We start from the raw sequence: 26,217 nt of genomic DNA on the forward strand, positions 1-26,217 counted from the left end.
TGGCCCTGATACTCCTTCCTAAAGTACAGTCTGCTCAAAACAGGTAATAAAACACAAAAGACAGATATTATGAAACATGACAACATTAAAACCAAGGACGGACATTAAAATAATAATAATACATGAATATTGTAATAAATATAAAATAATATAATAAATTTAATTAAAATTGACATAGATATTTAAAAGAGGTATGGAAATAAAATAATAATAATTAAAAAACCGGGAACTGAAGAACTTTTCTGACAAAGACAGTTTTTATATTTGAAACTCTTCTGACTGGAGAGCAGTTTTTCCCCACATTTTCAGAGACTCCAAACTATCTGGACAAAATAACTTTTTTTTTTAAATATAAGAACTGTTTTGTAAGAAAGTCAGTGACTGCCTGAAGAACACAGGAGCATCACCACATGCTGTGTGTCCTCCTTGAGATGCTCTGCAGGCCCCCTCTGAGGTCCATAGTCCCAGTCTCGGCTGAAATGCCACCTGTTCACTGAGGCATTTGAGTTTTGTGTGTAAAGCAACCTTGAGTTTATTAAAAGGCTCTATATGAACCTAATTTATGCTTCTTATTAATTAGTAAGACTGGCCAAATAGAAGAAAAGAAAAATAAGAGCAATATTCAAACTGCACTTGAAAATGACTGTATTTATTGTTTACTGGTTTTTACAAAGGTTTATTAATTCAGTGATACTGAACAAGTTAATGTGAGTAAAATATCCATCTGAAACACCTACAGCTTTATTAAAATTAACAGGACAATGAGCCAATGACAACTAGATAAGCTCCACATAGTTAGCCGGGAACATGCCGTATTCCCCATCAGGTCCAACACCTCTCCACCAACCCTCATCCAGCATTTCTATCTGAGTAATAATGTCATCGGGGTCAAAGGTGATCTCAGTGTCATCCGCTGTGAGGAAGAGAGAAAACTCAGTTAAACTAAAGGTTTCTCTAGAAGCACCTTTCAAGAGTTTCAAGTTTCAAATTACAAGCATTTAAAAAAAAAAAAATGAAAGAAACTGTTCTGTATACTCAGCTTTAGATCTGTATGTAAAACAACAACATTTCAATGTTTCATCAGGTAAATGTGATAAATAATAACCAAACTGGATGGCTTACTGCACTGTTGAGGTACAACAGCTCTTTCCAAATGTAAGACCACTGCAAGCTTATTTTACAGCCAATAAAAAGTATTATCCTGTTTTTACAAATTTGATTTACAGATTTGATCTTCTTGATTCATTTATTGAGATTCATCCTTCTTTAACAGCTTTTCCCCTGTGACAGTCAATGGTTCATTTAAACATTTTTCCTCAATTGAAGAATACAGAATACATTTTGGTCAAATATTTGCAGGTAAATTTATAAAAAAAAAATGTGGAAACTCAACTAGTTAAGCATTTAATCATTAATATTCTATAACTGATAATTATTTGATAATCAAACCAAATAAATGGATAAATAAAAACATGTCATATATTTACTGTGAATGATCTGCTGTACCTTCACAGGCCACTAGAGGCCCCAGTGCAAACTCAATTACAATAATGTTGTTGTGATATCACAGAAGTCTTATTATCATGATATCAGTATGGTGAACAACACTCGGGACTCTTTCCAATTTCATTCAGACACGTTAGACCACAAGACGCGATGGTCCTCAGTAGTCACAGAGAAGACGGCAGACCCCACAACTACCAAAAACATGTATGTGTGTGTGTGTGTGTGTGTGTGTGTACACGTACCGGCCTGGTAGTCGTACAGAGCTCTGGCACAGATACCTTGTCCACTGCCATCCCAATTAATACCATCAGCCTGAAATTCAAAAACAGCTAATTAACATTTAAACAGTATTTTAAATCATTTCATTCAATAACTTTTTACTCAAACACTGGAGGACCAAATCTGCCAGAAGAGATTAAATAAATACATGAATCACCTCAATAAATAGGCCTACAAATATAGGTATTCATTAACTTAGAAGCCAAGAACTTACAGTGGCTTGCAAAAGTATTCAACCCCCTTGAACTTTTCCACATTTTGTCACATTACAGCCACAAACATGAATCGATTTTATTGGAATTCCACGTGAAAGACCAATACAAAGTGGTGTACGCGTGAGAAGTGGAACGAAAATCATACATGATTCCAAACATATTTTACAAATAAATAACTGCAAAGTGGGGTGTGCGTAATTATTCAGCCCCCTGAGTCAATACTTTGTAGAACCACCTTTTGCTGCAATTACAGCTGCCAGTCTTTTAGGGTATGTCTCTACCAGCTTTGCACATCTACAGACTGAAATCCTTGCCCATTCTTCTTTGCAAAACAGCTCCAGCTCAGTCAGATTACATGGACAGCGTTTGTGAACAGCAGTTTTCAGATCTTGCCACAGATTCTCGATTGGATTTAGATCTGGACTTTGACTGGGCCATTCTAACACATGGATATGTTTTGTTTTAAGCCATTCCATTGTTGCACTGGCTTTATGTTTAGGGTCGTTGTCCTGCTGGAAGGTGAACCTCCGCCCCAGTCTCAAGTCTTTTGCAGACTCCAAGAGGTTTTCTTCCAAGATTGCCCTGTATTTGGCTCCATCCATCTTCCCATCAACTCTGACCAGCCTCCCTGTCCTTGCTGAAGAGAAGCACCCTCAGAGCATGATGCTGCCACCACCATATTTGACAGTGGGGATGGTGTGTTCAGAGTGATGTGCAGTGTTAGTTTTCCGCCACACATAGCATTTTGCATTTTGGCCAAAAAGTTCCATTTTGGTCTCATCTGACCAGAGCACCTTGTTCCACATGTTTGCTGTGTCCCCCACATGGCTTGTGGCAAACTGCAAACGGGACTTCTTATGGTTTTCTGTTAACAATGGCTTTCTTCTTGCCACTCTTCCATAAAGGCCAACTTTGTGCAGTGCTCGACTAATAGTTGTCCTATGGACAGATTCCCCCACCTGAGCTGTAGATCTCTGCAGCTCGTCTAGAGTCACCATGGGCCTCTTGGCTGCATTTCTGATCAGCACTCTCCTTGTTCGGCCTGTGAGATTAGGTGGACGGCCTTGTCTTGGTAGGTTTACAGTTGTGCCATACTCCTTCCATTTCTGAATGATTGCTTGAACAGTGCTCTGTGGGATGTTCAAGGCTTGGGAAATCTTTTTGTAGCCTAAGCCTGCTTTAAATTTCTCAATAACTTTATCCCTGACCTGTCTGGTGTGTTCTTTGGACTTCATGATGTTGTTGCTCCCAATATTCTCTTAGACAACCTCTGAGGCCGTCACAGAGCAGCTGTATTTGTACTGACATTAGGTCACACACAGGTGCACTCTGTTTAGTCATTAGCACTCATCAGGCAATGTCTATGGCAACTGACTGCACTCAGACCAAAGGGGGCTGAATAATTACGCACACCCCACTTTTCAGTTATTTATTTGAAAAAATGTTTGGAATTATGTATGATTTTTGTTCCACTTCTCACGTGTACACCACTTTGTGTTGGTCTTTCACGTGGAATTCCAATAAAATTGATTCATGTTTGTGGCTGTAATGTGACAAAATGTGGAAAAGTTCAAGGGGGCCAAATACTTTTGCAAACCACTGTATGTGTATTTTATTTCATGACAAATATGAGCTCATTCTGAATCTAATGGTACCAATATATCTGAAAAAAGTTGGAATGAGAAAACAAACGTCTGGAAAAGTAAACAGAAACAGCTGGAAGAGTATTTATTTAAACAGTGCTTCACTGGAAATTCAGAATTATTTCTTCTGCTAAATGAAACATTTTCTGATTGAGGCATGGTCACAGTATGTTTCCCCATTTCAAGGTTCTTTATTTGCCATTTGTGCATAAAACTAGCAGTCAAGGCACACTGGAATTCTTGTGCAGAGCACTTTCAGTCATAGTAAGCAAATTTTAGGGATTTTGCATTATTTTACAAAACACAATCCTGTTTATGATTTCTTTGGTTGAGGTGGGACACATTAAAAGGAATGACTGAAGGTTCAATCTTGGTGTCAGGGTTAAACATAGAATTAGATGCTGTGGTTTAGGTTAGTGTTTTGCTATGATTAAACTTGGGTATAACATCTTCAGAAAATGATCAGAACAAACACGCCTCCCCCTGTATCAGTTTATTCTAACAGAGAACAAATTTTAGCCAAAGTCTGAGATCTAGTCATCCAAACAACCTCAAACTCAGCACTGCACTTACTCGAGACCACAGAGATACACCCACTAAGTCTCAGGTCTATTGGTCAGTTTTTGAGTCAGACACATTTCTCAAACTGTTAGTAAGACGTTAAGGGAGGAATCAGAATCAAAATACGTTGTTAATTTCTAAGGAAAATATTTACTGGGAGTGTTGTACATGTAAATGTACTTATGATGAAGTGGACTTACTGCTGGTGCATGCTGGGAAACGTTTTGATACAGGTCCTCGTTACTCCAGGCTGAATGCGGTGCCATGTATGGATCATCTTGAGCTGGACTTCCCTCTGCACATTATAAAAATCACAAGTTTTAAATACTAGAGATGAAAAAGTGTTCTTTGTTTTCCAGGACAGTGAGAAAAGACACAGAAGTACCAACAGGATAAAGTATCAATACTCCAATTCCAGGAAAAGTACTAAGTATCACCACACTACAACCCTCAAAAACAGAAGTTACAGAAATGTTACTATGAATTATGTTCCATAGTCTGAGATTCTGATATAGCCAGTGAACAAATCTATCTATCTAACCAGCGCTGTGCTACAATCGTGGTGTAACAGCTTTACAAACATGAAGGCCAACGAAACAAAAACCAAGCTGTGAGCTGTAAACATGATGGAGCAAACACAGAATAACCACAAATTATTTCAGCTAACGTCCATCATTTGCTGCTGCAAACTCAAAAATTCACTGACTCACCAACTCTGACAGTGACTCTTACTCGATATGTAAAATAGTTCAAATTAATTAATTTTATTAACCAAAAAATTTGAAAATATAGCAAAGTGTAAACTTTAAACTGCTAAGTTTCCAGTATTTAACATATTTAATTACTTTTGTTTTTTTGTCTTTAATGTTTCAAACGTAAAAGCACCACTGAGGAAAAATTCATTAGTATTCACTTCACAGTGTTATAGATTTAATTTAAAATGGATAAAAGTGACATTTTCAACTCTAATGTTTTCTAATGTATTCAGACTCTTTTCTGTGGTTTCATATTGTTTTAGGTTTATTTTGTTTGCTTTAATTATTATTGAGATGTCTGTTATTTTTAAATTTACTGAACATTAGATTCATTGACTAATTAATGGAATTAAATTGATATGGTGTTGTTCTGCAGCTATTTTTAATTCATGTGTTTAAATCTCAGCTGCAGTTATAAGACTAAGAAAACTCTGAAATGTAGTATACTAGAAGTATAAAGTATTGTGTAAATGTACTCGGAGTGATTTTTGTGGGTGTTGATGTTAGTGACAAACTGGTCATCATATAAAATATGGATAGGAAGAAAAAGATATAAAAAAAAAACCTAATTCAAACTACTCTGATTATTGATAAATGATCAAAATTGCACAAAACAAAAGTTAAAATGAAATGACTTTAAAGTTCACACCTTGTGAAGCTTCATCTTCATCAAAATCATCTGACCACTCGTCTTCGTCGCCATAACCAGCGTCTGTGTTTGCAGGAGGGACGTCTTACTTCATGTCATACACACAACACGCGGGTATTTCACAGTTCAGGTCACTAATCAGTTAAATTAATACATAAAAAAGGTTTCCAGACTCAACTTTTTCAGCTGATTCAGCATATCCAAAGAAAATATCAGTGTTATGTGAACACGAGTTTTCTACTCATCACACAAATCCACTCCTAAATTTGAAAGTATTTTTAACAAAGCTTAATATTTAAAAATAAAAAGCCACCTTGGTTCTGACTGGCTAACTTCTGGACGCCTGCTGAAGGCCAGCAGTTTTGTGAGAACTGTGAGAACAACAGTTACTCCACAAAACTTACTTTATTTTTTATTTCTGTTCTACACCAAAGAACTGTGGTTCCTTCTGGGAACCTCCTGCAGTTGAAAAGCTGCCTCAATATGTCTCACCTGCAGGCTGCACAGGTGAGTGTGCCCTCTCTGGTGCTGTAGTGGAGGCAGGTGCAGCATGTGAGACAGGCAGCACAGGTGAAGCAGATGTAATCAGAGACAGGGGGGTCACTGCTGGAGGAGAGGATGGTGGAAACCGAGGCTGAACCGGGACGTCTCGCTCAAACGATTTCTGCGATAGAAACGGACTCTGCAGCCTCCCTGCAGGGGGAAACGTGAAGGTGAACCACCATCATCATCATCATCATCCTCATCATTATCATCATCGTGTTTCTTACCGGGTCTGGAGGCAGCAGGTGTGTCGCCAGCATCAAAGCTCTGCTCCTTCTGCTTGAAGATGTCTCTGGGATTAAACGCTCTCTGAGAAATCAGAGATTTCGCCTCCTGTGAATAAAACTGGGTGACATTAAAGTAAAGAGGCAGGATCCTACACTTCCCTCAATGCAACTCTTCAGCCTTTGTAATTCAGCTCTTCCTGTTCACTTCAATTTGGCTTACAGTAAAAAAATGTAAAGGCTTCCAGGCTGTAGAACTAAACATGTGAAGCAGACTACAGTTCCCATGATGCGTCTTGGTGGGCAACATCCAATCACAGAGCCAAACAAATGTGAACAAATCACCAAGAAAATGCTCATTTCTCTAGTTTTAACATCTTCAGATTGAATCATTGTGAATTCTCAATTAAAATGTGGTTGCTATGAGAACATCATGTCAGCTGCGGAGACTCATGGGTAATGTAGTATCCAGAGCCATCCACCCAGCTGATCAAAAATGAAACTGGAATAACAAAAAAGTTAAACCTGTGTGATCATTTTTTTATGTTTCTGATGCTGTGTGAAAATAAATAATGAACATTTAGAGGGAGAAACAGGAGCAGATATTACGTTACAAGAATTTATGGTCAAAATTGCGCTCACATTAGCTTTCTGCACCGAGGCAGCAGCGGAAATTCCCGTCATCTTCCTGTTCTCCAGCTGCTCATTCTGAAACACAGAAATTATTCATACATCACGTTAAATATAATTTTAACATCACACAACACAGACTTCTCTGCCTCAGTGATTTGCCAAAAGGATTTAAAATCAAGTTTCAATAAAGAAATGACTCATAATCCAGTATTTTTTACTTTCTTAATATGTTTTTTATTTATTTATGAATTAAATACATAAGTTAGCTTATCCTTTAAAAGTTAAAAACATCTTTCTCTTACCCTCAAAATCAATTAATTAACTAATATCTATGTCATTATTATTGGGTAATTTAAAACATGTTACCCTTTGCATTATTTCCTGTTTATTTACTTTTCATTATCTGAAATAGTTTTCAGTTTAATAACTTCTTTTATGATTGCTTTTATGTTTGAATTTATTCATGTGTACTTCAGGATTTTTGCCCCTTTATATTTCTGTTTATTTATGTTTATAATTTTTTTAAAAAGGGGTTAAATAGTAATGTTGAATATTGTTTTTTATATTGTTTGTGATCAAATAAAAACTGTTGTTTTCCAAATTTGATTTATTTTTAATTTATCAGGAGCAGTAATGTGATGCTGGCTGGGCTCATAAACTCAACCGAATCAGGATCAATGAGCTGAAGCTGAGCTCACCCGACGCTGCTGTTCCTGCTCTCGCTCCTCGTCCTCCCGCTGCTTCTGCCGGAGCCTGAAACACAAAATACTTGAAGTGTCTTCTTCATGAGTTTCTGTGATTTTGTGTTTTGTGTGTCTGACTCACTTCTCCTGTTCGATCTGCTGAGCTCTCTCTCTCGCTATCCTCTCCCTCTCCGCCTCCTGCCTCTCCTGTTCCACTCGAATGTTTTCCTCCTTTTGACGCATTTCTTCATCCCGCTGAAGGAGAAGAAGAAGAAATAGAGAGTCGTGTGACTTTGCTGACTGAAACCTGTGGTACAATCTTGGAGGACTCGGAGTTGAAACCGAACCTGAGCTTTGACCCGGAAGTCGTCCTTGTTGATTTGTTGGATTTCCTCGACAGCGTTGACTTTGCGGTACACAGAACCCTGACGAGAGAAAAGGCTCAGGGATTATAACAGAAATGTCCTGTTTTTCTTCTTTGTGCGCAACCCTGATTATTTATTCTTTATTTCAGCGTTCTCTCTCTGTAGACAGAAGCGTTTGAGCTGTGAAGAAGATCTACATTAATGTTCATGCAGGGGTAGGAGTGCACTGTGAGATGAAATATTGGCTTATTGGATGGTAAAACGAGGCTGTGCTGCCGATTCAGGCGGCGTGATCTCACCACGGGTCCTCTGGGAACGTCTCTGTACTCCTGCGTTTGCTTGTGGAAGTTAAAGTTAGCGCCGGACGCTTTGGCCACTTTGGCCAAGATGCTCTCTGGGTCCACGTCGTCCTCCGCACGGGCGTTTACAGTCACATGGGCTCCCTGTGATGTCACACATGTTAATGATGCAGCTCTTCACACACATTAACAGGAAAAAGAGGCCAGACTCACCTTCAGGAAACCTGCTATGGTGCTCACGTGATTGGCACACTGTCCTTTCCGAGAGTCCTTCACACCTTCACCTGTCTTAGAAAACAAAAATCATCCATTCAATCCTGTGAATGTGGCATCCTTCTATCACTCGACACTCATAGAAAGTAAAGTCTGCAGAGCTCTCTACATCTAACGATGACATGCCATGTTCTGACTGTAGGATCGAAGATGGAGTGAAGTGGGCATATAACGATGACCTACTCGGTGGCTAGGCTAATATGAACACATCAGCAGGCTGAAGATGGAGGACGGGGGTTAAAAAAAGTACATGTTGAGGGGCTTCCTGTCATGTGACTGGAAGATGCTGAAACCAGCCAAACTTCACCCCAGAGGTCTGAGATGATCCGTCCACAGCATGAGCTCACTTATTAATGGTCTGGATTACTCACTGTGAAAAAGTCCTGAGCTTCACGTCCACACTGAAATCTTCAGATATTTGTGGTTTTCAGAAAAAAGAAAAACTTCAGGAAAAAAGCTTTGAGTTAAAGTTGGTCTTACCCAGTTTATGAGGATGTATTTGGGCAGTCCAGAGTTCGGGTCCCTGACTCGACAGAAAGCGTACATCACCTTCCCGCTGTTCAGCTCCTCCACCATCTCCTCCAACCCTCCATCTACACAAAACACAAAGGAGAACATGATCTCATTTAGATCAGACCGCAGACACCTGAAGGCCAGACTGGAGATCAGAAGGTTATGAGGGTGGCTTACGCTGGTGTTCCTGCGCACACGTCCTGTGTAACACATAAAGAGGTCAAGTGCTGCACGAAAAACCCTCCACAGCTTGTTGGAGACGTTCCTCTGACACTCTTAATGCCGGTGATGTCATTGCATCATTTCTCAGCTGCACAAACCAGTTTGGAGCGCTGAGCAACTTTTGCTTTCTTTCCCACCTGAGAGCAGCACATTCTTATCTGTGTGCTTCAACACACCAGCTGTACCAGCATTCACAGCCGTGAGCCCAGTGGTTTTCTTTGCTTTCACTTGCAGTTATATTTCGCTTGCAGCCTCTGCTCCATTCTGCTGAAACTTATTGGTACATCACAAGATGTAGCCGTGGCTCAGCTGTGGAAGCTGAATGCTTGTAATAACCACGCTGTTAATGTTTGCTTCATATTTAATAATAAGTTTTAAGTGTATTAGGGCAAACACTACTCTGCATGTGGTCGGTCTGCTCCTGGATTTTAACCTGAAACCCTCAGAAACAGAAAACACTCTGGGAGCAGACCAGAGGAGTCAAACATAAGGCCTGGGGGCCAGAATCAGCCCAGTAAAACCTCCGTTCCGGCCCCCAGGAGGAGATAAATGTTTTTTGCTGCTGACGCTAGAAATGTCTGTTTTTACAGTTGGTCCAAACAAAAGGACATTTTCTGTGATGAACACAACTTTGTTTTATACTCTCGGACAGTCTGGATGAGTGTATTTCTTACAGTCATGATGATCATCACGTGGAAAAAGCTGAACTTGGTTGTCTTACATTAGGAAGTCTTAGGGTTTACATGTGCACAGAGGGACAGACTGCAGCACTGCTGAAAAAAGTCAAACTGAGGTCAAGAAACAGGGTGGAGTGCAAGAACACCTCAAACATCTCCTCAGGTCCAAACACAGCAGGAAACCAGCAGAGAGAAGAGTCAGAGAGGAAGGACAGCAAAGAACACAGGATCTGACCTTCAAAATAAAACAGGAAGTGAGGGGAAATCCACAGGAAATAAATTCGGAGGGATCAAAAGTTTGGATCCAAGTGCTTACCTCCTTTCTGTGCCACTCGGAGGTTGTTGGTGTTTCCTTCGTAGGTGAACAGTGCCCTGAAACAGACAGACAGGTGTGGGTGTGCAGCAGATGTAGGTGTGGACAGACACACAAGTGAACTTTATCTCACCAGTCTGTGTTAGACTTGCCGCTCACCACCTCCTCATAGGCGGCCATCAGCGCGGCTCCATTCTTGCTCAGATTAACAGACATGTTCCTCCACAGCACGGCAGCAGCGACCCAGCAGTACTGTGGCAAACCTCCCACAGGCACCAACTCAGCTGAGCTCTGAGGAGACTAACCGGGCGGGTCGAAGGACCCAAACCTGACTGACCGCATTCTCCCCAGGTGACTCCTCCCACCTACACACCTGTGCTCAGCAGCAACAGGACACAGGTGAGTGTATCATGTGACCCTCTGGAGCAGGGAGTGTGTGTGTGTGTGTTACGGTGAACAGGGTGTGATCTGTGTTATTGTTGGCTTATTGGGGGCGGAGCTTGCCATACCTGCTCACCTGAGTTTCTGTTTTGTCTTTTTACAGAAAGGAAAAAAACTTGAAAACCTTCAAAAAGCACAAAAACAAGTGAAACCAGAAGAAACGTGATAAATGTTCTTCAAAAAAACCTAAACAAACCCACTGCTCCGTCTTTCTGTTTCTATAGCCTCACCCGTACGACCCCTCCCACCTGAGAGGCAGACAGCAGGTTAACGAGACTATGAAAGCCACGATCAATGGAGCTCTGACACCAGTATTCACCATGGCAACAGGTAAACACCGAGCAGCTCCTCGTTTGAATCGGGTGGCATTTATCTCACAAACAGGAGACTGAAGGTAGAAACGTGGACTCAGACTGTCCACAGTTCAGTGAGCTCACAGACGCCCGACAGAGCGTTCAGGTCACACCACTTCATACCAGTTTATAATTTACTGACACACAACATTTTCAGCTTTCATTTAATAAAACAAGCACACAAACAACATGTTTCATTTTCTTCTTATTCACTCATGAAAACATGAAACTTTAAATCACTCTCCACTCTTCACCTTGAACTCTGACCTTCAGACATGTGGCACACACACACGCACATCAAATGTCAGTCTTGGAAGCTAGAGCGAGGTTATCAAAGTAATAATGACGACATTTGAACTGCGCTGTGATTGGCTGAAGTGGACTTCAGCAGTGTTAATTTTAATTCCTGTTTAAATATTCTCATTCAAACACTAACGTCCTTAAAAGGCCACATCACCTCAGTCCATTCTTCTTCTATCAAATAAAATCTAGTGGTCGTATCCGCTTGCTCTGCCTCCCCGTATGTGTCTGCTGTCGCTGTGTCTCATTTGTGGTCCCACCCACTCCTCCTCAGGCACTCCATAGCCTTCAGCAGTCCAGCGTGGTGAGTAGCGAGGGAGGATCGGAGGAGGAGGAGTTCTCCACGTGTCCAGCGTTGTGGCGCCTGGCCTCCACTGAGGGTTCCCCACACGGCTATCCTCCAAGTGTGGCGGTCTCCTCCACTGATTATCTGCCTGAGGACGTGTCCATCGATACGGGTTGAGCGATGGCGGAGGAGGGGGGAGAAAGTCACGCTGAGGAGGGCGGTGATGAAGGTGGACGTTCCCTCGTCGTGGAGGTCTTTTTTCATTTGAAAAAAAAAAGAAAATATTTTTATTCATATTCTTAAATATATGGAAAATTTATATTTTTTTGTTTTATTTAAGAATATACACTCTCTCTCTCTCTCTCTCTCTCTCTCTCTCACACACACACACACACACACACAAAAGATTATATTTCAATCATTTAACCCTTTAAGACCTACCATAGAACCAAGTCCACCAGAGCTTATATTATATTTTTACATGCTGTGGAGCCATTTCTGGGAGCATTTCAAGTTGATATACATCAATACAACCGTTATAGCCCAAATTTTAATAATATGCATGCATTAAGTGCATAGTACTTACATAAATTGCAGAAAAGTGCAATAAACTACAAAAAATTTTAAATCGTTTTTGTTTTTTTAACATATATTTCTAGTTAGAGAAATTTAAGAGGCTTATCCCTCAAAACTGTAAATACAAAAAAGTTGCACAAAATAGTTTCCCACCACAGGAAATTTATTTTAAGTGTCTTCATAGTTTTATTTTTGAAATACACCAATTTTTATATACTGCAGGGAAAACGAAAATAAATATTATAATGCAAATTTGCAAAACAAAAAAGCAGCATGTGCATCAAAATAAACTATTTCCAGCAGTGCAATATGAGTCCTAAGCATCCCAGAAACGACACAGAAAGTCATAAAGTCAAACATAACTTTTAGAAACACCAGTATAGGCTCATTAGGCCCTGATGGTAAAAAACTACATTTCCGCAAAATGACATCACGTCCGGTTTCGGGCAGGTCATGGCGGACATGCGATAGTTCGCGCTGATGGACGTAGGAAGTGTTACAAACAGCTGATCGGATCGGCAAAGCGTGTTTCTGGAATATTATGTTTTTGTTGCTGCAAGCGCTTTTATGCAGTTTTTGCAAAGCTATATGTGGAAGGAAACTGTGACCTAGGACAAGTTGATGGTATAAGATGTAAGTACAACTCCTCCGGTTTCATATGCAAAAAAAATTATTGCGCTAGCTCACGTGGTTGCAGTGCTACCGGGATTTAAAAATAGTTACGCAAAACAGAGCATGCCCGCTCTGACCGGTTTTAAAGGGTTAAAAAACTTTATTCACTTCTGTAATGAGTGAATTTGAAAGCAGCAGGATGTAATGATGATTCTCTGACGTTTATTAAACTTGGTTCCTTCCTTCTATGACTGATGAACATATTCAGGTGTGTCGTCCTACCTGTGGTGCCGGGACTTTTGAGCGTGTTCGCGCCTCTTCTGATCGCAGTCATCACTTGGCAAGCTGGAAAGCGGGCGATGAACAGCTTGACCTCTCATTGGCTCCTGCTCCACCTCCTCCATCCCTTCGTTACTGTGACAATGGACCAAAAAGGGTCAGGAACCAATCAGAGCGTAGCAGTTAGTCGGCATGACGACTCAGAGCAAGACGAAAATGACAACTGTAAATACAATTTCTAAAGGGGAGCTTAGACTGTGGTTAAAAATATATCAGATATGTATTTCTAATATTTTATTTGTACTGTAATAAATAACCAAATAAAATTGAAGAACATTCGTTTTTCCTCAAAAGAAACTTTCACAAACATTTTGAGTATGGAAATGTGTTGATTGTTCTTTGATGAATAATTTGAGATAGTTACATTTTTAAATGTTTTGGTCGTCTTTTAGTATTTTTTCTCTTCATTTTTAATATTTTTATTATTTCATAGCATCCATCCATCCATCCATTCACTTCCGCTTATCCTTTTCAGGGTCGCGGGGGGCCCAGGAGCCTATCCCAGCTGTCATAGGGAGAGAGGCGGGGTACACCCTGGACAGGTCGCCAGTCTGTCACAGGGCTAACACACAGGGACAGACAGCCACATGACAGCGCTCACATTCACTCCTATGGGCAATTTAGATTTTTCAATTAACCTATGCCCACTAACTGCATGTCTTTGGACTGTGGGAGGAAGCCGGAGTACCCGGAGGGAACCCATGCAAACGCATAGCAGTTAAACACAAATATTTTAAAATATTCTATGAAAACTTCTGCACCATTTAAATATTTTGAATTCATTCTGATTATGAAAACACATGAAGGGAATTTCTGTTGATATTTTACAACATTTTAAACTTCCTTTAACCCTTATATTCATAATTTATACTGTAAAACAGTCTAAGTCCAACTTTTTTTGCGCCCTGTACCAGTTTATGTCTGACAATATTTTCACGGATTGGCCTTTAAGGTGTCGCAGACAAATACAACAAAATGAAACTAGCACCGGTATTAAAAAAAATAAGATTTATTCGTAACAGACGGGAAAAGACCCAGAGAAACCGAGTTAACGATAAAAACAACTTAAAAAATAACGATAAAGACCCCCAAAAATCCCAAAAAAACATACATTTCACACCCGAGCCTCAACTCTCGCGGCCTGGTACCAAACGCCTCATGGACCAGCCCGGGGGCTGGGGACTGCTGCTGTAAAATATTTGAGACTGTTTAATATTCTTTTTTTTTTGGCTGTTATTTGATTTTTTTGTTTGCTACAAAAAAATTAAAGTTGAAATATTTTTGTCTTTAGGATATTTCTAAAGAGTCTGTCTGCTGATTTTGAATAATTCGTGTGGGTGCAGTGAGTGGGGGGGAGCCTCACCTCCTCCTGCGCCCGTGCTGCAGGTCATGCAGGTAGTTCTGCCTCTCGATGGCGTGACCGCGGGACAAGTTAAACACTGCAGAGAGAGACGATGCTTACACATGCTTCACACGTGAAATATGAACAGTGTTGGGAAGGTTACTCTTCAAATGTATTCCACTACAGATTACAGGATACATGCCCCAAAATGTATTTTGTAACGTATTCAGTTCTGAATACTTTGGATTACTTAATATATTATCATGCTTTTTACAACTACATGAATGTACTATTGCTGTGTGATTTATTACTATTACTGAAGGTTACTCTTCATACCAATACCAACTAGATTTTTAAATCTTAATACAAAATGAGTAACAGTAGGTGGACATTAGGTAAGGCTGCACTTTTTGCAGCGATCTCGTAAAACTATTCCTTGCGTATATAAAACAGGTCAGCGGCTCCGAACCGTAATAAAGGGACCTCTGGCTAATACGTCGGGTTTGTGTCGTTCTCGTAGTCGAAAAATAGCTTTACTTTGTTGTCTGGGTCAACTTTGCTAACGAGAGACAGAGAGAGGCGTTGAAAGGCTGCTCCAACGGAACTTATTGTTTCAGAGGAAAACACGAACACGGTGTACAGTCGAGTCTTAATAGCTTACTTACAACTGGGCTCGTCAGGCACTCTGCTTGGCTGCAGTGGTTATTATTATATTTACATGCTTCCAGCTCCCGTTTCTGGTGGGCCATTTGTTGAATAATAATTTAAAAAAATATTTCTTCACGTCATTATGCGGCTGCAAGTAGTGGTGACATGGGCCGTGAGATTGAGAAACAGGCATTTGAGCCTCTTAATGTACTCATGTACTCATATGTTGTATTTTAAATACGTAACGCCGATACTCCCCAACACTGAATATGAAATGTGGACACGAGAAGCTGACTCACGCTGCACCGCCTCCCTGGGGTCCATCCCATCCACGTCAATCAGATACCTGCAGGTGACACGTGGCAGTTAGATCCCGCCCACACCCTTGAGTCCAGCCAACCAGCAGGCTTAAGTTTGTACATACCTGCAGATCAGGTACCCGGTGCGGTTCAGGCCGTGGGTGCAGTGCACGCCGATCAGCTTATCTGCAGGAGACACAAGTCACAGTTAGAGCTCAGATCGCACTTCTTCTTCTACTGTGGTTTCCTATTAAAGGACACAATGCCAATCGCACACGATCTCATTCATGCAAAGCCTAAAAGTCATGTGACCACAGCCAGCATGACGAGTTTGATTGAAGCAGGAAACCAGCAGCTCCTCGTCATGTGACTACTTGAAATCTGACCAATCAGCTGCCTGCAAGCCTGAAGTCCCAGCAGACTTCCTCCTCCTCCTCATCGGAAGAGGAGGAGAGCTCCTGTGAGACAGCAGCTGATTAAAATGCTCAGAGCTGATTTTCTTCCCAAAAGTCCCCAAATCTAAAATCTGAGCAGCCTCAAATCTGCAAAACATGGCAGTCATGCAGGAGCAGCAGGAGGTGAAGGAGGAGATCAGACTTAAACCTGTGTCAGCGAGGGAGGTTCACATTAGCTTGCTCTCACCGTTCTCCTTATTCTCCCGCAGGAAGCTGCAGACGGCGCGTTTGAAGCTCAGGATGGTGTCATCACTGGGAACCTCGTGACCTCGCGTGAAGATCTTCACACACAGCAGGGACCTGGGAATGTCCTACACACACACACACACACACACACACACACACACACACACACACACAGAGTTTACTTTATCATCATCAGAAAGCTGCAGTTCCTCTAATGTCCAGATAAGGCTCTGAAAGAGAGTGAACGCCTGGAGAAAATCCATCTTTTATATACATTCTGTGGGATAAGCAGTGCGTCTGTCTGTGTGTTCGTGTGTGTCTGTGGTCAGGTGGAATAATAGCAGCATAATCAATAACACTGATCAGTAAACACAGACTTGATCGATTTGTCTATAAATGCAGGATCTTGTGCTCACCTCGAGCCTGTAGTAACGTGTGGTGAAAGTGAGGTCGATGATCAGCCCAAGCTCCTCCTCCTCGCTGCTGACAGCATCTAGCAGCTCCCAGGGGCCAAACACATCAGAGTGCGGCAGCTGGCGGTTCAGAGACTGCACAGAAGAAGAAGAAGATGATGATGATGATGATGGCATGAGTGACGCTGAGCGAGGCATTTGTGGGGAAGAAGCTCAGATGACACCCTGACCTGCTTCAGAGGAACTTTGAAGGCGATGAATCGAGTCCCGCGGAGGCGTTTTCCAACCGGCGAGTAATCGAGCCACCTGCAGGACACGAACAGTCAGTCAGCATTGTCATGGAAACCTGAAGATGACCGATTCTTACTTCTACTGCCGTTACTCTCACCTGAGAGAGAACTTTCACATTAACATCTCAGTTTAAAGACACGGTTATAGATGTTCATAGACGTTCCCAAAATAACAGTGAACTTCCATGTAGCTTTCCTGTAGCTCTTTTAAATAACTCTTTATTTACTTATTTCACACACAGCTGAATTTTTTTTTAATAATCTTTAGAAATAATCCACTCGTGTTTCCTTTGCAGGCGTGGCTGCTTGATGATCACAGATTACACATGAACGCTCAGTGTAAAACCCTTTAAACGTCACATCGGTGACGTCATTATGATCATGCTCTAGATGTTTATTTTTTATATTTACCTGCGGGTCATTATTTGTTTACGTGTGTGATGACGTAATCGCGGTTACTCGTAAGACCGTGCGCTGGTCATGAGGTCACACAGCAGCAGACTGGAGGCTCTCAGGTTCATGAAGCTGTTATTAATAACCGTCTTTGTAATAAACCCCGGACTCTTAGTTATACCTGTGCATGCGCGGAGCTGTAGGCTGACACGCACCTGTCAGGTATGCCGTTCTTCTTCGCGGATCTGGACATGTCGCCACTGCTAGACGTTAGAAATAAAAGAGTAAAAGCTTGAACCCAGCGGAAGTCCGTCTCTGACCACGTGTCTCTGCCACGCCGACTCGGAGCCGGACCACAGCTCCTCCGCCGCTGTGTCCCTCCGCTCGGGGGTAAAAAGCCGGATTAGGTTATGCTGTGCTCTGGACACTGTGCGGGATAAGCGGTGTCACGGAAAGTTGGAGCAGTGTCGCAGCACCAATACTGCCGGCGCACACTGATGACGTAATGACAGCCGCTCTGGCGCCTGCCTGCCGCCAGACGTCGCACCTGAGAGACTAATCACAGACAGAGGATACGAAAAATAAATGATCCCAGATCAATCCAGGTTATTCCGGATGAAAACAATAAGATTTACTCTTTTAAATAAGAAATGTGGAACAGCTGTTTTCAGAGGAATATTTGTCCTTTGTTAACAAAGATGGAAATATTGTAATCTCAGAATAAATTTTGACACACTTCATCAGACAAAATTATTAAAAATTATAGCAAATTCATTATACTTTTTGGAACATTATGTTATATTATATTTTTACATTAATAAACATCTCATCCAGGAAAACAACAACAAAAACAAAAACAAAAAAACAAAAGCAAATAGTAGAAACAGGAGTTCTGATGTGACCTTTGTGGTTTTGAAGTAAAGACAGTGTTGAAACAGTTTCAGACATTTATAGAAAATAAGCAGCAGTTATGGTTTAGTTTCCCGGATTAGTCTTTCCTAAAATCTGGTGTCTTAAAATTTTGGCTGAGGCGTCATTTTGACTCCTAAAAGTTTCTGATGATCATGTGCAGCTATCAAAGTGTCACTGTGGTACACACCAGGGGCTATTGTAGGATCAGAGCTTTGGGGGTGCTGAGCACCCAGATGGCTTGTGAAATGGGACGGTCTAGCCTCCGTTGCGCTGCCCAGGTTGCCTAGCAACCATGACACTAACAGCTGGAAACGTTTCATACAGCTTTATTTGACAGAAATGAAGGAGAAAATCTTTTGTTCGTTTGTTTGTTTGTTTCTACATGAGCTTTGATTTGATAAGTATCTGAGGCTGAGACCACGGGACTGTGAAATCATGATTATTGGGCTTCACTTCTGTACTGAACAGTCATTTAAGATTAGCTAGTAAATAACAATTAGCTAATGTTGTTCATGAGACTAAAGTCATCTCACTTTGGTAATGTAAATATAATATAGCCAATATTAAAGTTATAATTTCAATCATTATTAGTTATTACAGCAGTAAATGAACTCTGTGTCAAATACTGAGCTTCAGTAAAGATTCAAGCTGCATTTATTTATATTATTTATATTTTCTATCACCTTAAATCTTCACTCAAAGACAGGTTTCTTTGACACTGTATATATATAACTGTGTTATATATATGAGAGACAAATATTGTTCTTTTAATATGATTGGCATTACTAAATTTGTCTCAGTGCTTACTTTAAATATCCATAAAATCATCACATTCTCTGTAAGATTAACGTCAACTATTGAACGGAGTATATTTTAAAGTAAAGGCTTTAAAACCAAATTAGTACAAACATCGCTAATGTCACATAACTTTGCCGACATGTGGCCAACAGTAATGTTTTAATGTTCTTCGTTATTAAACCTTCACACATAAATAAGTGACATAATATTCAGTACTTACTTTTAAAAGTTTACTCTTCGGCTGCCCCTCTTCCGCCGTTTTTTTTCCGGCAAAACTATCCACACCAGGGGCGATTTTAGCCCATTTTTGGGGTTGCTTCAGCACCCCCAAAAATGAATCAAAGCACCCCCAAAGATTTCTTACTTTTTTTTGACAATATTTGCTGTTTGTGTGACACACTGCTAAAAATATAAAAAGCATACAGTACTTGGTTGAGACATAACATTTTAACAACAAAAGTATAGATACCCCCCCCCCCCCCCCCCTCTCCCAAAATGGTTTGTTCCAGCTCCCCTCTCCCGTGCTCTGGCTCTAGCGCCGTTGCTGCCAGAGCAATGGTGGCTGAGACGCAGCTGAGCGGAGGTGTAAGTGCCTGGCTTAAAACAGGATATATTAGCTGCATTTAACCTTCAGTTACTCTTTATATAGTTGGTAGGAGTCAGACCATGTTTCTTTTTAGCTGAAAAACATTACACCAGGTAACCAGGGTGTAAAAAAACTTGTTTTCCAGCGATGTTTGCTACCCTACAATTCGTCCTACACTGCAGTAAAATCAGCGACATTTGAAAACCTAAAACTTAAAATTGTCCATAGCCCACTGTTGTTACCACTGTCCTGTTTTAAATCGATACTAACTAGCTAACTGACTGAATGCCCATTAACCTTATAACTCCTGGTGTGTGTGTGTGTGTGTGTTTTGGGGCCACCCTGGGGCGCACACATGTCAGTGCGCCCCAGGGTGGCTGTGGCTACAATGTAGCTTGCCAGCACCAGTGTGTGAATGTGTGTGTGTGAATGGGTGGATGACTGGATGTGTAAAGCGCTTTGGGGTCCTTAGGGACTAGTAAAGCGCTATACAAATACAGGCCATTTACCATTTTTTTTGTACAGAGAGACAGCCAGGTTCATAATAGATATAAGGAAGTTGTTTTTGTTTTTTGTTTTTGTTTTTAAAAAGGAGCCACATTCAGGTAAAAGTGTAAAATCAAACAATCCGTCAATCAAGAATAATGTTGGATCAGTGTTTCAATATTTATATCTTTTATTAGATGTAGATGTGGTTTGGTTATTTTCCTTTTGGTTGAAAGTAGACTGAGAGAGGACTTTGTGTTAGCGATCTTAATAGTATTTTTTCATATTAATGTAATTTATCATCTAATTGAATACAATCTATTTGTGTATGAGTGTCAGTCCAAAGAGGGAGAGAGAAAAGAGGAGAATGTGAGAAAGTACAAGATCAGGAAGAACCAGGTAAGAAAACAGACAGGGAACAGTGACAGGCAAAACAGAAACTGTTAAACTGACAAAGAGAAAAAACCTGATTTTACTTACACAATCTGGAAGTTGTGTCCTCCCTATATTAAAGCTGCTGTACAGAATCTGCAAAACAAACTGGGTTGAAACATTTTTGACCCTCTTTAACAACATTCCAACATAACATTATCATTGATTGGGGAGATTAAAATTAATGATATATTTTTATGTGGTTCAGCCACAACTCTACTAAAACCTCAGCCAGTAATAGGTAGGCCAACTTTTGGACCGTCCAGTTGTCTGTATGACTGCCACAGTATGTGCGCCACATTTGCACACTATCAGAAAGCGCCAAACGGCCCTGGTGGAGTGAGGAGCTGTAAAGAGAAGTGCTCTGTTTCTAAAAATGTTAAACTTTTTACAGTGTGTACCACCTGAAAGTACCACTATGAAAGCATGAAACCCATAAATCTTACAACACAAAATTAGTATTATTAAATTAGATTTTTATTTGTAATAATTTATTCTGTTGTGGGAGTGTTTTTTATGTATCTGTATTATATTATACATACATATTAAAAGTGAATCTCTGTCCAAACAATGCACTCAGTTCACTTTTTACTCACTATGAGCATCACTCATTATTCTCCCGGAGTAATTAAGGTTAGGATATGTTTTTTTTTTTTATTCCAGTCCATTCTTCTTTTGCAGCATTTAAATAACCTTGATCAGATTTGATGGTTTTGTTACAGACTTTTCAAAAAAGTGTTTTGCTTTTCTTTCACAAATGTGGGGATTAAATTGTGTTAAAATGTACAAAACAGTGATGTCATGTTTTGAGACGAGGACCCAGGGACAGAGAGACTTGATGAATTTAAGAATCTTATGATTTATCTTGCCTGGCTGGGCAGCTCTCTGGGTGAAAAGCTCTAATCCTAAAATCGCCCCTGGTTAAGCGACTGGAAAAGAAAAATTTAATTTAATATATTTAGTTATGTTTTTTTGTTCATTATTTGTTTGTATAATTGAAGACAGTTAAATGAAATTAATGAGTGGATTAATCCCAGATTATCCCAGATTAAGAAATTACATCATCAAAGAAGCGAAACATCATAACACATGCATAACAAATAATAAAGGAATTCAAGGATCAATAAAAAATGGAAACAATAAAACTACCTGAATAAATAAGTAAATAAAGAAATATAATAAAATAAATAAATAAATACTTGATTAAATGAATGATAAAACGTTATAAATGTAATACAAATAATTGCAAATATGTAAATAAAGCAAATCAAGATATGAATCTTTTTCTTCTTCTTCCAAGTGCTTCCTTTAGGTGGTGCCATAGTGGATCATCTGCCTCCATCAATCCTTTCTGTTTGATTTATTTTGCCTGAAACAAATATTTAAATAAAATCAGAATAACAAATAGATGGTTAAATTGATACATTTAAATATCTAAGGATTCCCAGAGTGTGGACCAAAGGTGCTGCAGGTGGGCTGCAGTAATAACCGACAGTCATTGTAGTATTAATCATTTATCGCCAGCAGCGTGTGATTTTTATGTCATTTTAAATAAAAAATGTGTAATCACTGTGACAGAATTAAGATCTTTGATTGGGTCATAAATGTGTGGGACAGCAGCACTCTTGACTTTAGGAATGAGTGATCTAATTAAATAGTGAGGAATAGATAAATAGATAGAGGCCATGATGGAGGGGTCAATCAAATTAGATGTGTGGATGTTGGAGGATGAGATTCCCACAGAGGATCAGTTTGGAAATCAAGGTGGGAATTAAAAGAAAGACCTACAGAGAGAAAGAAGGAAGAAGAAGACATAGAGTGAATATCTACAGAAATTAAACAATAAATAATTTTTTACTTAAATATTTTGGGGGGATATGCAAATGTCTATTTTTGTAATTATTTGTAAGGACTACATTTTGTATTTATAAATGATCAACTTCTTGTTTTTTCTACTGAATTAATGTTTTTTTCTGTTGTGTGTGGGAGCAGCCGACGTCATCGAGAATTTCCTTTGGGATGAAGTCTGATGAATTAAAATGAAATAAAGACGGGTGTTCGTGCACATATGTGAGCGTGTACAAGGATTCCTGGAATGCTTTGATTTGTTTACGTGTTATTTTTTATGGACACCTTGTTCCCGTGTGCGGCAGGAAAAGCAGGTTTCCTCTGAGGCGTGAGATGCTGATAGGTCAGGCGTGTGACCTGTGATCAAAGTTTACGAGCAGCTGACAGATTAATTCATGAGTGTGACTACAGCAGACAGCACAGCGCAAACAGCTATGTTCCTCACTCACTTCAATCTCTGCAGCAGTCAACCTTGTCCAGACTCCACCACATTACATCTGCATGAGTCAGTCTGTTCTTTATTTATAGAGTGTGTCTCATTACATGCAAACTCAACAAGCTTAAAAAATTAAATCATTGTTTTAATATAGTGCAAAATTACAACAACAGTCACATCAAGGTGCTTTACACCGTAAGCTAGAGACCCTACAACAATACAGAGAAAACCTATCAATCACACAACCCCCTGTGAGCAAGACTTTGGTGACAGTGGGAAGGAAAAAAATCCCTTTAAAGTGGAATAAACCTCTGGGAGAACCAGACTCAGAGAGGGCAGGCCATCTGCTGTAACTGGGGGTGAGGGGGGAAGACAGGACAAAGACGCAGAACATAAAACCAAAAACCCCTTGTTATCTCGTAGGAACACTTTAACTTCCCCTCAGTTCGTCTGCTGCCTGAAACATGAAGCTCAGATAGTCAGCAGTCAGTCAGTCCCGTCAGACACCCATAGACACTTCTTGACCGTGTTTGTGCTGCTGGAGCATTTTTAATGACTTCATCTGACCAATAATATGTCCGCTAGGGCTATGACCAAAATCTCATATCCTGATATAAAACATTTATCATCCCGACAATGATATATATGACAAAAATGTTAAATTTTCTTTAAATCCTGTGAATCCCGGGCAATTCAACTTGCATGAAGTGTTTTCAGGTGGGCATCATGCACCCGGAGTTGAGTGTATTGACCGATGCGTGAAACAATGCATTTTTAGACATAGGTTGTAACGGCTGCAATTTTCTTTGTGATTATTTATTGCACAGGGAAAAGCCTGTTGTAACGTTTGAGTCTAAGGTTTATTTTCAGCACCAGACGGCTGTGTTTTGCTTCTCATCCATAAACTCTCTCCATACTCTTTCACATGATTCTTGCGTAGTGTCAGGGTTCTCGGTTGGTTCGACCCAGCATTCGAAGTTTATCATGTTTTGGTTTATTTTTGAATGATCGTTTTGTTACTCTTGTGCTTTGTTGATTATTATTAGAATTCTATGTTTCTGTTTATTCGTTTTTAAGGATTTGTTGTCTCATGTATAGTTTGAGTTCCATGTGTTATTTTCGGTCTGCCTCTCAGTGTTGAGTCTGTGTCTTTGTGTAGTGATTTCGTGTTTCCTGTTTTATTGTGAAGGTCTGCGTCTCATGTGAGTGTATTCAGTTTTACCTCCCTTGTCTGGTCTCGTTAATTACTTCCAGCTGTGTCCCCCACCTGTGTGTAATCGCCCTGTGTTTCTCTGAGTGTATTTAAGTCGTGTCTTCTGTTGTAACAGTTGCTGGTCCGTCTGTGTATCCACCGTGTTTCATCTGTGTGTTCTCCCTGCTGTCCATCGTCATTTACCTCTACCAATCCTCCTTCATGTTCAGTAGATTAGTTGTTTCCAGTATAGTTTAGCTTAATCTCTGTTTGCCATTTTTTCCCTGTGCTTTGTGTTTCAATAAACCACCTTCACATCTTCACGAGTGCCTGCAATTGGATCCTCCTTTATTTTTCCCCACACAGCTCATCTCACTCGCCGTGACACATAGGTGGTAGAAGAGGTTTGCCATGTTTGAGTCTGAGGTGGGGACCGGTTTCATGCATAATTTGCATAGTACAGTTTTCTGGTCCGTGTCAGACTTTTCATAACCAAACCATGTCAATGCTACAGAGGGAGCCCCTCGTTTAGAAATAAGGTCCTCGATTTGTTTTGAATGATCCTTCTGCTTGGGCCCGTTCTTCGTACCTCGCTAAGTAAGTTAGCTGGATTTGATTGTTGACGATTTCGCGTGATCTTGGATCGTTCGGTTCCCCGAAGCTCATCCGGGACTTGCTGTCATAGCAACAGAGCCGTAAGCGTAAACCTGCTCGGGAGCAGGTTTACTTTATGTAAACAGGATTAGATCGCGGTCACGCAGGTATGTCCGCTTCATTTATACGAAAGCAACAGCGATATTCCACCACTGTTTCACCATAAATAAATAACATCAATGTAACTAAAGATAATGCAGTACTTGATCCTTTTATTGATTTCACACAGATACATACAGGTCATATCCTAAAAAAGGGAAATGTACTATTAACATTCTATTACATGTATGTGATTATTACAGATGTAATTCATATTTCAGAGTAGTAATTGCAAATTACTTCGTGTAATCAAGATGAGAGACCACGGCTATAAAAGCGAAGGTGGATTTGAGAAGCCTGTCGCAGCCATGTCCTGTCCGTATAGGCGAGCAGCCCATTGCGGAAGGTGCAAGATTGATAAGGAGAGTCCTCAGAATTCAGCGTACATTGCAGGACAGACAGGATCCTTTAGCTCAGCGCGACAGTGTGCTCATTGAGAGATATCGATTTTCCCTTGAGGGTATTATTCACTTAACCAACTTTTTGACGAGGGGGTGCAGGACCACCACCTGTCTTTTGTTGCTCTGCCCTTTTCTTGGTTGCTGTTATGAACAAACAAACAGATTATTTCAGGGTCTCTTTCCAAGAGACTAAAAGCAATATAAGTGATAAATATTACCATTCTGTAGAATATTCTTATATTTCACTTTTACTTGTTCCCATGTTCTAGTGGGTCCTGTTGTGGCTCTAATGTGAAAGGGGATATAATATAACATAATATAATATAATGTAATATAATATTGGATAATATAGTGTGATATGAAATTACTTACGAGTTTAATTTGTCAGCAACTTTCTGCCAGCCCTCTCTCCTTGCTTTTGCAGCCTTTGCAGTGTTCCCTTGCGTTCTGATTAAACTCTGGAACTCCTGAAATCCCTCAATCAGGAGTTCTTGCTCTGCTGCCGAAAATTACCGAACGCGCTCCTTCGACATTTTCGCCGACCAATCAAAGGGTTGCCGATCAATGTTTCTACTATCGATGCGTAGCCCCTTTTACGTCACCCAGTGATCTCACATTACTTCATCCAGCTGTACTGATCGTCAACAGCAGGTGTGTTCGGAGAACCGGATTAGCGAGCTCACGGTTAGCGCGATGATTTGGTCTTGGATGTGTCATTTGATCTTGGATGTAGTAAGTGACGTACAAAGAACGGGCCCCTGGGCCCTGTTTCAGGAAGCCGGTTTAGAAAACTCAGAGTGAAAAACGATACTCAGGGTTGAGTAACCCCGAACTGTCCAACTCGGAATATTCGGTTTCAGAAAGGCTGATAACAAGTAGTTCAATCAAGGCGGAGTTGCTTTAACCCCAAGTTAAGCTCGCGCACGAGGATACATAAAGCCCTGATCAGTGGAGCACAGATTAAGCGAGTCACCATGGAGACGGAGGGAAAGAAGGCGCGGTCAATGTATTTTACAGCCCTTGACGCTGAAATTCTGATGGCAGCATATGCCGATAACATGCAAATTTTGCAGAAAAAAAGTAACAC

General features: G+C 40.4%; 2 protein-coding genes across 4 annotated transcripts; both read right to left on the minus strand.

Annotated features, from left to right (window-relative positions):
- Positions 1-337: 337 nt before the first annotated feature.
- LOC120730400 (drebrin-like protein) lies at positions 338-10,695 on the minus strand. Of its 2 annotated transcripts, none has more exons than XM_040026795.1 (15): positions 10,487-10,695; positions 10,357-10,412; positions 9,109-9,221; positions 8,569-8,643; positions 8,356-8,499; positions 8,039-8,116; positions 7,834-7,946; positions 7,707-7,761; positions 7,018-7,083; positions 6,379-6,484; positions 6,101-6,301; positions 5,609-5,671; positions 4,405-4,499; positions 1,749-1,818; positions 338-913 (listed from the first exon to the last, which is right to left on the minus strand). In XM_040026795.1, the coding sequence occupies exons 1-15, from the start codon at positions 10,567-10,569 to the stop codon at positions 777-779; spliced, it is 1,455 nt and encodes a 484-aa protein (XP_039882729.1). In that variant the 5' UTR covers positions 10,570-10,695; the 3' UTR covers positions 338-776. The 2 variants fall into 2 exon arrangements, with proteins under 2 accessions (XP_039882729.1, XP_039882730.1); XM_040026796.1 differs by having other exon boundaries at positions 10,513-10,630.
- Positions 10,696-11,297: 602 nt separating this feature from the next.
- dusp11 (dual specificity phosphatase 11 (RNA/RNP complex 1-interacting)) lies at positions 11,298-17,822 on the minus strand. Of its 2 annotated transcripts, none has more exons than XM_040026797.1 (9): positions 17,502-17,822; positions 16,834-16,909; positions 16,607-16,738; positions 16,192-16,315; positions 15,675-15,735; positions 15,550-15,596; positions 14,624-14,699; positions 13,204-13,335; positions 11,298-11,987 (listed from the first exon to the last, which is right to left on the minus strand). In XM_040026797.1, exons 1-9 carry the CDS (start codon positions 17,537-17,539, stop codon positions 11,636-11,638), a joined length of 1,038 nt encoding a protein of 345 aa, XP_039882731.1. In that variant the 5' UTR covers positions 17,540-17,822; the 3' UTR covers positions 11,298-11,635. The 2 variants fall into 2 exon arrangements, with proteins under 2 accessions (XP_039882731.1, XP_039882732.1); XM_040026798.1 differs by lacking the exon at positions 17,502-17,822 and adding an exon at positions 17,305-17,473.
- Between the last annotated feature and the right edge of the window lie 8,395 nt (positions 17,823-26,217).

The sequence above is a fragment of the Simochromis diagramma genome, unplaced genomic scaffold (assembly GCF_900408965.1).
Source record: "Simochromis diagramma unplaced genomic scaffold, fSimDia1.1 OVJJ01000293.1, whole genome shotgun sequence".
In the NCBI taxonomy this organism is placed as follows: domain Eukaryota; kingdom Metazoa; phylum Chordata; class Actinopteri; order Cichliformes; family Cichlidae; genus Simochromis; species Simochromis diagramma.

What these genes read in the sequence shown, in the direction of transcription:
- LOC120730400 (XM_040026795.1), bottom strand. Translation starts at nt 10,569, where the DNA reads ATGTCTGTTAATCTGAGCAAGAATGGAGCCGCGCTGATGGCCGCCTAT. An exon ending in AATACATCCTCATAAACTGG is followed by an intron (nt 8,644 to 9,108) that starts GTAAGACCAACT and finishes TTGTTTTCTAAG; the next exon opens with ACAGGTGAAGGTGTGAAGGA. An exon ending in ACGTTCCCAGAGGACCCGTG is followed by an intron (nt 8,117 to 8,355) that starts GTGAGATCACGC and finishes TTCTCTCGTCAG; the next exon opens with GGTTCTGTGTACCGCAAAGT.
- dusp11 (XM_040026797.1), bottom strand. Translation starts at nt 17,539, where the DNA reads ATGTCCAGATCCGCGAAGAAGAACGGCATACCTGACAG. An exon ending in GCGGGAGAATAAGGAGAACG is followed by an intron (nt 15,736 to 16,191) that starts GTGAGAGCAAGC and finishes TGTCTCCTGCAG; the next exon opens with ATAAGCTGATCGGCGTGCAC. An exon ending in CAAAAGTCCCGGCACCACAG is followed by an intron (nt 11,988 to 13,203) that starts GTAGGACGACAC and finishes AAATGAAAAAAG; the next exon opens with ACCTCCACGACGAGGGAACG.